General features: G+C 35.5%; 2 protein-coding genes across 4 annotated transcripts; one reads left to right on the forward strand and one right to left on the reverse strand.

Moving 5' to 3' along the window:
• Positions 1-337: 337 nt before the first annotated feature.
• LOC111911005 (sterol 3-beta-glucosyltransferase UGT80A2) lies at positions 338-4,941 on the forward strand. 3 transcript variants are annotated; one of them, XM_042897636.2, is made up of 13 exons: positions 338-871; positions 1,831-2,006; positions 2,107-2,479; positions 2,589-2,759; positions 2,842-2,905; positions 3,007-3,064; positions 3,153-3,330; positions 3,597-3,700; positions 3,842-3,944; positions 4,055-4,131; positions 4,196-4,243; positions 4,344-4,493; positions 4,578-4,941. In XM_042897636.2, exons 1-13 carry the CDS (start codon positions 724-726, stop codon positions 4,746-4,748), a joined length of 1,821 nt encoding a protein of 606 aa, XP_042753570.2. In that variant the 5' UTR covers positions 338-723; the 3' UTR covers positions 4,749-4,941. The 3 variants fall into 3 exon arrangements, with proteins under 3 accessions (XP_042753570.2, XP_023762540.2, XP_023762541.2); XM_023906772.3 differs by having other exon boundaries at positions 343-871; positions 3,570-3,700; XM_023906773.3 differs by having other exon boundaries at positions 712-871; positions 1,809-2,006; positions 3,570-3,700.
• Positions 4,942-6,932: 1,991 nt separating this feature from the next.
• Positions 6,933-9,292, reverse strand: LOC111911004 (probable UDP-arabinopyranose mutase 5). The gene is made up of 3 exons (XM_023906771.3): positions 9,132-9,292; positions 8,351-8,462; positions 6,933-8,270 (listed from the first exon to the last, which is right to left on the reverse strand). Exon 3 carries the CDS (start codon positions 8,184-8,186, stop codon positions 7,143-7,145), a length of 1,044 nt encoding a protein of 347 aa, XP_023762539.1. The 5' UTR covers positions 8,187-8,270; positions 8,351-8,462; positions 9,132-9,292; the 3' UTR covers positions 6,933-7,142.
• Between the last annotated feature and the right edge of the window lie 710 nt (positions 9,293-10,002).

The raw sequence follows: 10,002 nt of genomic DNA on the forward strand, positions 1-10,002 counted from the left end.
TATATAAAATTTTAAAAAATAGTTTCTTTATAATTTACTCAATCTGAGTTCTCCCCAAGTTCTCGCTATTCCCCCAATCAACTGAATCGACCACCGAGCAGCAAGTTCTGTAACATAGAAGGTGATACCCCAGAAAAAAATTTGGGTTATCCTACAAAAATTTGGGATACCCCTTTACTTTTACACTGGCTCCGCCACTGCTTTGATGTTTTTATACTTATCAACTTAGGAATTCCTAGGTCAAATTGAGTTAAGGTAGCGAGTTCACATTGGATACATGGTTTTTTTTTTTTTTTTTTTTCAACCCTAATATTTCGAAGCCTTAAGGGATTAAACAATCGGGATCACTAATAGGGGGCCTAAATCGGGTAGGGTCGGGTTCGAGGGCTGCATAACCTGCCAGTTTCCATCCCTAGAGATATGTGGGCCGGTCTATTTAAGGTTAGTGGGCTTATTTAGAATTAGAATAAAAAAATAAAAAAAAAATGTTTTGAATGACCACCAACTCATTCAAATTTCCTACCCAATTCCCTCGTTGGCATTGCTTTACCAACAGTCCAACACCTGTCTTTGAATGTGATGTAAGCAAGCAGGCGGTCACAACCGAACATATTCCTTCCTTCCTTCGTAACCAAAACCCTCTTTTCCCTTTTCTCTCATTTTCAGCTTTCAAACAAAAGCACTTCCAATCCTTTTTTTTCTTAAAGTACTACAGCAATCGCCATGAATTCTTACCCTGATGTGGGCGACGGTGGTCATCATAGTCAAAGCTCATCTCCTAGTGTCACTTCTGAAAGCCCACCGGAACTCGATCCTGATGTTGAGATAACTGCCGCAGACGAACCGCCTCAACATGTCGGTCTATCTTCAGGTTTCCCCTTTTTTCGTTTTCATATATCTGGGTGGCATGTAACTTTAAGCGATGAATTTATACACCAAATGTGATTATAATTGTTATTGTGGGAGGAATTGCTAATTTTGAGTTTTAAAGAGCACCCTGGTTGTGGGACAACGAACAAGTGAGGGTTTGTATGAATCTGTAAAATAATTATTCTAAGGAGTAGAATACTAGAAGAGTTAGGTGAGTAGTTGTTTTTCTATTAAAGTTTACTGAATAGTTGAGAATTTTAGCATCTCTCTCCCTAAAAAACTAAGAGCCTTTTTCTTCAATCTTAATTGCTTTGACGAATGCGCATTTGAGCTATTTCAGAATAAGTCAGAGAATAAATTATGTGAGGACGATGTCATTTTGTTCTTTAATTGATGTTTGGCCTGATGACATTTGATCTTCTTGTTAATCCTCTCCCAATGATATGATGGATTGAACTGAAGTAATATATAAATTTTTTTACTTTAAGACTCTAATTCCTCAAGAGAGTTTGTTAATGTCGCCCATCAAGAGAGTTTCTTATAGTAACTGCAGGCAATACCCATTACATTACCCTACCTTTTACTAAATAAATAAATCATAGTAAACTAACAACAGAGCCTTTTTTTTTATATATCTGAGGATTTCCCCTAGGTGGCATACACATAGAAACAACTACTACAATACAATGTTTATATATGTGTATGTACAAACTCATGTATTCTTTTTCTTACTACATATTGACACTTCTTTTCACAGAACGTTCATATTTCCTCTTGTATACAAAATCTCTTCTCTATTGGAGTAGTATTTTCTAACTTGTTTCCCAAATGAAATGAGCTTTAAACTTAATACTTAGATGGAGCAGACATTATTATTCATTGATCTCTCCATTTGCTACAATGAAGTTTATTCTATTTGTTAACCTATCAATTGACAGCTTCCGAATGTTGTCTACTCAGAGTCTATTAATCGAAATCTTCCCGGTGGAAGATCTACACCAGACACATCATCAGTGACAACCAGTAGTCAACAACAACAACAACAACAACAACAACATGGGAGAATTAAACAAAACAAAATCCATGGCTTACTTGGTGCCAAGTTTTTTGACAGTAAAATACCTACAAAAAAGAAGGTTTTGGTTTCTTCACTTCTTCAGTTACTACACTTATTTTCAAATAAGTACTTAATAAGAATGATTAAAAACAACATAAATGTAATGTACTTTTCTGCAGCTCAAGTGGTTGAATCGGTTAGCTAGTGTTCGAGCTGATGGCACAGTGCAATTTGAAATTCCAGATGAAATCAGGCAACAAAGCTTGGATTTTGGTACCAAAGTTGAAGCTACTACTACTACTACTACTATTACTGAAGATGAAGATGAAGATGAAGATGCAACAGCTATTCCAGATTTCCCTCCATTGCAGATTGTTATGCTTATTGTTGGAACAAGGGGAGATGTACAACCATTTGTTGCCATTGGAAAACGTTTACAGGAATATGGTCATAGAGTCAGACTAGCAACTCACTCCAATTTCAAGGAATTTGTCAAGGCTTCTGGCCTTGAGTTTTTCCCTCTAGGTGGTGATCCCAAAGTCCTTGCTGGATGTAAGTAATGTAGCCATATTAATAGTTTTATCTTATATTTTTTTTTTTTTTTTTTTTTTTTTTTTTTTTTTTTTTTTTGTGATGGGTGGGGTTGAATTTGTTTGTGTAGACATGGTGAAGAACAAAGGATTTTTGCCATCAGAACCTTCAGAGATACCAATTCAAAGAAGTCAAATAAAGGAGATTGTATTTTCTTTACTTCCTGCATGTACTAGTCCTGATCTGGACACAAACGTTTCTTTCAAAGTTGATGCTATAATTGCTAACCCTCCTGCATATGGTAGGGCCCACATCACATCACCATTAAAATTGTGAATTAACTGTTTTAGTTAATTACATTGAATGGAATTATGCTTTTTCAGGTCATACTCATGTTGCAGAAGCACTTAATGTTCCACTCCACATCTTTTTCACTATGCCATGGACGTACGTTTATATTGCTTCTTTTAATTTTCTGAGTGTGCCAGTTAGGAGAGATAGGGTCAGTTCCGTCCTTTTACTGATATTTTTAACTTTATTTTCTTCAGGCCTACAAGTGAATTTTCACACCCTCTTTCACGGGTTCGGCAACCTGTGGCAAATAGAGTAAGCAGCTTTGATTATTGTTATAGTTCCAACTAGTAGCTTTATTATTTGTACTCATGGGATGGATCACTATTATTGTTTGTTGCAGCTGTCATATCAGATTGTTGATGCATTAATTTGGATGGGGATGCGAGATATAATTAATGAGTTTAGAAAGAAAAAGCTGAAGCTAAGACCTATTACATATTTAAGTGGTTCATATAGTTCTCCACATGATTTGCCTTATGGATATATTTGGAGTCCACATCTTGTTCCCAAACCAAAAGGTATGTCTGTCTGTCTGTCTGTCTATATTTGGTTTACACATAAATTAACATGCTGCCTATAATTGGATTGATTAATTATGCTCCATATCATCTTTTCCCCAAACCAAAAGCTCTTCAAATGTCTCTGTTACTTTCACTATTCTGTCTCACAAAATCTTGAAATATATATATATACTATGGGCAAATATTGTGGATGGTTATATAGTAATGATTTGTGTTGTTGATTAATGGGATTTCAGATTGGGGTGCGCATATTGATGTTGTAGGTTTCTGTTTCTTAGACCTTGCATCAACTTATGTACCTCCAGATCCGCTACTGGAATGGCTCCAAAATGGTAAAAAGCCCATCTACATTGGATTTGGTAGCCTTGTGAGTTTTTTTTCCTCTTAAATGTTACATAAATAGATTATTAGATAATACAAGCACTTAAAAGCAGCAACTCCAGTACTCCTTGACTAAAAGCAGCAGCAATACAATTGTTTGTAATTGATTTGATGACACATGACACAGCCTGTTCAAGACCCTGATGGAATGACAAAGATAATTGTGGAAGCCCTACAAATTACAAAACAACGAGGCATCATCAACAAAGGCTGGGGTGGTTTAGGAAACTGTAAGTAAGATCTTTATCTTCCTCTACTTTTCTACCTCATTAATTACTTAAAAAATACAGTTTGTTTGTTAATATTGTTCTACATACATATATCATATATATATGTGCAGTGGCCAAGTCGAAAGATTTCGTATACTTGCTGGATAATGTTCCACACGATTGGCTATTCCTACAATGTGCTGCTGTGGTACGTAAATTTTTTTATACATTTTTCATTTGTGTAACAAATAAAAATTATTTACTTTTTGCAGGTTCATCATGGTGGTGCTGGAACAACCGCTGCTGGTCTTAAAGCTGCGGTGAGCTTGCTTTTTTCTATCATATGAAAAAAAAAAAAGTTCCAAGTATTGTTTTATTTATTTCTATAATAATAATAATAATGTATATACATTACAACAGTGTCCAACAACTGTGGTTCCTTTCTTTGGAGACCAACCATTTTGGGGAAAGCAGGTTCATGCTAGGGGAGTAGGCCCCCCTCCAATTCCTGTGGAGGACTTCTCACTCAAGAAATTGGTTTCTGCGATACACTTGATGTTAAAGCCAGAGGTGAGTATTCTGTAAGTAAAACACAGAGTTATACTTATTTACTTTTCTCATAAATATAAAATATTTACACACACACACACACAGGTGAAAGTAGCTGCTACTGAACTGGCAAAGGCCATGGCGGATGAAGATGGGGTTAAAGGTGCAGTGGATGCTTTTCATAAGCATTTTGGTCGCAGAAAAGCTCAGTCTCCACCTGCAAAACATCCAACACACTTCTCACTTTCAGTCAGACATTGTCTGGGTTGTACTTAGACTTCATATTCAGGTCTCCTGACTTTTGTCAATACCTGTAAATTTTATTTTTATTTTTCTGCTTTTCTGACACAATTGATATCAGTTGAGAGACCTGTTTCATTCGTAAGTATCTCTTGTTTTTTCTTCTTTTTGGCTGGATTGTGTTTATGTATAGATAGGAAGGTTCTTATAAATTTTATGTTGAAAGAAATCTAAATATTGGAATCACGCTAAAATCCATTCAATACCAGTCATTCATTCTAATAGTAATGCTTTATGAACAAGGTGATGTATTCATGATTCATTTAAAGTAAATGATTTCTGATTATGATATATAATAGAGTTGATGGTGATGTGAAATAAAAGAATCATATTATACATGTCATCCGATACAAATGTTTTTACGAATGTAAAGGGTAGTCACTTGTAAGTCATCCCACATGCATTTGATTTCTTTCAATATAAATCATTTAAACGCATTATAACATTATTAGTTACTAGTATTACTTAATTAATACTCCAGCAGTATAAAACTGTGTATACACTAATTATTATTCCTTCGTTATATCCACTATCAAATACAGACTAATCTTTCATAATCTTGTCCAATTACAAGACAATTAATGGATATAATAAAGGAATATGAACCTAGTTGGGTGATATATAAAATCTTTTATATTTTATTCATATTAGGAAATAAGAATATTGGGTGTATTTTTATCGAAAGGCCACATGTGGATGATTGATCGCTTTTTTATTTTCGCTTATACTTAAGTCACTACTTCTAGTACTTAATACTTATATTATATACATTCCATTCAAAAATCTTACACGGAAATCGTTCGTATTGTATGATCACAGATAATTATAATATATTTGATAATTTGATGACTTTTTCTTTCTTTTTAAAAGTGGGGATATTGATTTTATAGGGTAATGTATTTTTTATTTTGTACATATTTAATCATTGAATTTTTTTGTCCATATTTGACAATTTAACTTTTTTGTCCACATTAAGTTCTTATAATCGGTTTCATGTTTTGCTCATGACATTCTTAGTGGAAAAATCATTAATGAAGCGTTCTCGCACGTGGCTCTTCCCTCACTTATATCATCATCTTAATTCACGAATCAATCAAATAATGTTGGTATCTTATATTCTCCAAACAGAAGATGTTTTCGGCTACGGTTTCATCTATCTTAATGAGCAAAACCTAAAGAAACTAGTCATAAGGACTAAGGTGCTGTTTGTTTTGGAAGTTGTTAAATGTCTTTTGTCTTTTTCCAAGTTTGCGGAAGAAGACGTGCACTTGAGAAACGTCTACCCGCCAGAAGAAAAAAGTGCTAGAAAAGTACTTTTGTAGAAAAACAAACGAGGCCTAAATATAAACAAAAAATTAAAGCTGGAAATTATATTACCATGTCAAGTCATTTTTCTGGCTTAACCTAAAGTAACCGGTTATAAGGACTGAATATGGAAAAAAAAAATAAAAAACAACTTAAATAATCAAATATGGACAAAAGTAATTAAATAACTAAATAATAATACAAAATAAAAAATAAAAAATTAAATTGCTTCCTATTTCATCTTTTTACCCATTTAATGCATGTGTAAAATACTAATTTGATACATTTTATCTTTTGATTTTGATTTTGACACTTATAATAATCTTGTAAATAGAATGATAAATAAGAACATTTAATAGGAAGATATTTAACAACTCATAAAAAATACATTACTCCTATTAAGTTATTAACCATTAAAAGTATCTATATATTTGGAAACATATGAAACAAAACTGGTGGCGTCGATAATAATTCTACAAAATGGAATTAAAACAACTCTAAAACGCTTCAAAATCGATTTTTTATAAAAACTTAGTGATTTTAATAGAATTTGTTATTTTGTTGCACACCTAAAAATAAAAATTAATTTATTTTGTTAAATAACAAGGATTAACCTCAAATTTTATGATGTTTAGACCAACATCGCTCTTGAAGTCTAAACATTTTCGAGTGTATACGTAAATTAACCTCAAAACAAACCATACTTAGTCACCGATGATATGTTAAATGATTATAAATGAGAATGTGGGGCCTTTACATATTTTCAGAAATAAAAAAACACCACCACATCTTTACAACTCCAAAAAATAAAATATTATATTGTCGATAAATAACAAAAAAATATTAAATCAAACCTTTGATCAACAACGTTATATAGATCCTAAACCCAAGTCCAAGTCAAAGATCACGTGTTAACTATCAAGTCTAGTTGATTAACAAAATAAGAAATTAACTAAACGCCAAATACACTTTTTAATTCTCCAGAATTAAACGTCTATTAAGTGCTTATTAGAACAAAATGAACCCTAACATAACCGACAGTCAGAAAAAAAAATGAAAAAACAGTTAAGCCTGGGACCTGACAGCATTCCAGAGCTTTACCCATTCTACCATCGTCTCAGCAGCAGCGGAAAACACCGCATTTGACGATCCCAGCCGCTCCTTCACCGCCGCAGCCACCTCCATCACACAATCTTCCGCCGTCACTGCCTCCGGAGACAACTTCAACGTCTCAAAAAACGGAACCACCTCCTCCATCAGCTTCACACCTTCCCACTCTTTCCTCAAACTCTCCACCGCACTCCCCTTTTCGTTCCGCCAAACATACGGAATCCCACTTTTCACACCCAACTGCAAATGATCACACACCACTTTCACCACAAGACCACACCATATATCCTCCATCGTCTCCCACCGGACCTTCCCTTCCTTCATCAGCTTCAACGCCGGCATCACGACGGCGCCCACCAGCTCCCGGTCAAACGCGATGTTGATTCCACTCATCGGCATCATTGCCTTCGAAGGAACAGTCAAAACAGCATCGACATACCTCGTGTTCTTCAGATCTGGTTTCAGCGCTTGTGTCGGTGCATCGTAGTCTGCTACATTAAGCCAAAGCCCACATGAAATCGCACAAGGTACGCCGCTACGTAGACTAAACGGGTATCCACGAACAAAATCGGATCCCTTCTGATACGGATCGTAGAGAGTATTGAAGAAGAAAGGAGTCGCTGGAGTTTTAAGGTTGTTGATGTGTCCGGCGACTATGTCTACCAAATCACCGTTGTTTGTTTTGGCCGGCGTGCAGTCATCGTCGATTGAAATAATATACTTTTTATCGGAAACGAGATAGCCGAAATAGCGACAGGAGTAGCCGGAAAACAGAGCGATTTTAGAAGGACCGACGACTTTGACTATATCGGCCTCTGTGTAGACACGAACGTCAAAACCTTCGGCAAGTTTTAGCTCTTTAAGATCCGGATCTTTCACGATTATTAAGTGGAATCGAGAGAATATAGGTCGCCATTCCTCCATGAAAGACGTCAGATCAGATCGGAAAGCACCGATCACGATATCCACCTCCTTGTCGCTAACACTTGTTAGAGACATACTGGAATGAAAGTGTTCAGAGATTTAACAGTTGAGGAATGAAGATCAAACAGTGGCCAATCTTATAAAAGTTTTCCGAGCATCCTGGCATTAAAAATTTAATCATTTAGAAAGAACATCTCTCATGAAGATTTAAATTGTGGATCAAATCGAGCAGAACTTACTAATGGGAAGGATATTATTATGTGCTTGAATTATAGAAAGGATTTCCTCCTTCCCAGTTGCCACAACAAGTTTTAGAATCTTCCTGGTTACTCTCCAAGCTTTCGAGCTTATCTGAGAAATAAGAAATTTAAAGTTTGGATTGATATGAATCGGTGACAGTAATATTTCAAGACTAAACACCAACTTAGCACTCATGTATCTTAAACAATCGTTAAAATTCCGATGAATGTTTAAAACCGGCCTGATATAAATCATAATGTTGATTAGTTCTTGGTGATCCAAACCCTTACGAAGATAAGATCTGTGATCCAAGAAAAAGGTTCACCTGATCAAATTACCTATCTGTCTGTATCTAGTTTCTCCGTAAGGAGTCCATCGTATTGACATTTATAGACACAATTACTTAAATATCAATGGAAGTTCCGATCCAAAATCCGAGTTCGTATATTAGATCGTTCATCGCATCATCTTCCTAATATAGACAGCATAATCACTAACTACTCTAATTTAACGAAGCAGGATCATAGATAGGTTTCTTCCTCTTTTCCCCAATTCCTTACACCCCAAAAAACCGACATTAAAACACACAATCAGAACAACAAATACCACAGATAGATCACAACGACCTAAATATAGGACAGATTGGGGTAAAGATCAGTATCAAAACACGAACAGATATTCGAATAATGTTCTATCAAACAGACAACACAAATTTACAAAAATATGAAATCAGATTGACGGAAATAGTGTAACAAAAATGGAGCTGGAGAGAGTACGTACCAGGAAAAGATCGATGCGAATGTGTTGCGGGAGAAATGATAGATCAGAGATGTTATGGAAATTGGAAAGCGTTTGCGTCAATCGATGGGAATGAAGAAGTGCGTCGATTGCTCATTCATTCTCCTCTAATTTCTCTCTCGCGATCCAATGTTTTTTTTTTCTTTATTTTTTTTATTAGTTCTCAAATCAAATGTTGTAAAAGTCACTTCTATGTCTTTTGCGCGAGTCAATTAGAATCAGTTTTATGTTTATTTTTCGACCAAAATGAGCCGACCGGGTTTTATAAAAACGGGTTGAATCGATTGAATTGAATAAAAACGCATGTTTAATGTTGAATTAAGGATAGTTAATAGTTTCTCTCTCTATGAAGTCTGGCAGTCGCAAGGAGAACAATGGGGGGTGGACGGATGTCCGCCGAATGAAATCCGATCTAAACCCCAAAAAGGCGTTATCCTCCTTCTATGTCTCAAACATCCTTATGGGTACAAGTAGAATCACTATCAGAGCCGTCTTCTAAACTTATGGAAAATAAAAGGCGTATACCTAACCGGAAGAAAGAAGAGGGGGGCTCTTTCTTTGGCATCATCAAGTTTAGTTGTGTAAGGGACATGCTTGCTCTCGAGAAATCGCTGCAACGGCTAATATGTGGGCACAACATTCTTCAGGTGAATATCTCAAAATATGACAGGCAAAATGGGAGGAAGACATGCACGAGGGAGGAAGCCCTAAATAAGACGAAAGGTCACACTCATCCTGCTTACGAAACTTCGTGTCATAATGCATGGAGGGATCGTTAGGACTCAAGATCATATGTCGATGTTGTTAATCACCATCCATATATTCCACGACCATCTGCCCCATGGTGAACTCC

This window comes from Lactuca sativa, chromosome 8 (genome assembly GCF_002870075.4).
Source record: "Lactuca sativa cultivar Salinas chromosome 8, Lsat_Salinas_v11, whole genome shotgun sequence".
Classification (NCBI taxonomy): domain Eukaryota; kingdom Viridiplantae; phylum Streptophyta; class Magnoliopsida; order Asterales; family Asteraceae; genus Lactuca; species Lactuca sativa.

Excerpts from the sequence above, each read along its gene's own strand:
- LOC111911005 (XM_023906772.3), top strand. The coding sequence starts at position 724 with ATGAATTCTTACCCTGATGTGGGCGACGGTGGTCATCATAGTCAAAGC. Across the intron at positions 872-1,830 it reads ACATGTCGGTCTATCTTCAG|AGTCTATTAATCGAAATCTT; the intron begins GTTTCCCCTTTT and ends TTGTCTACTCAG. Across the intron at positions 4,244-4,343 it reads CTGCTGGTCTTAAAGCTGCG|TGTCCAACAACTGTGGTTCC; the intron begins GTGAGCTTGCTT and ends ACATTACAACAG.
- LOC111911004 (XM_023906771.3), bottom strand. The coding sequence starts at position 8,186 with ATGTCTCTAACAAGTGTTAGCGACAAGGAGGTGGATATCGTGATCGGT.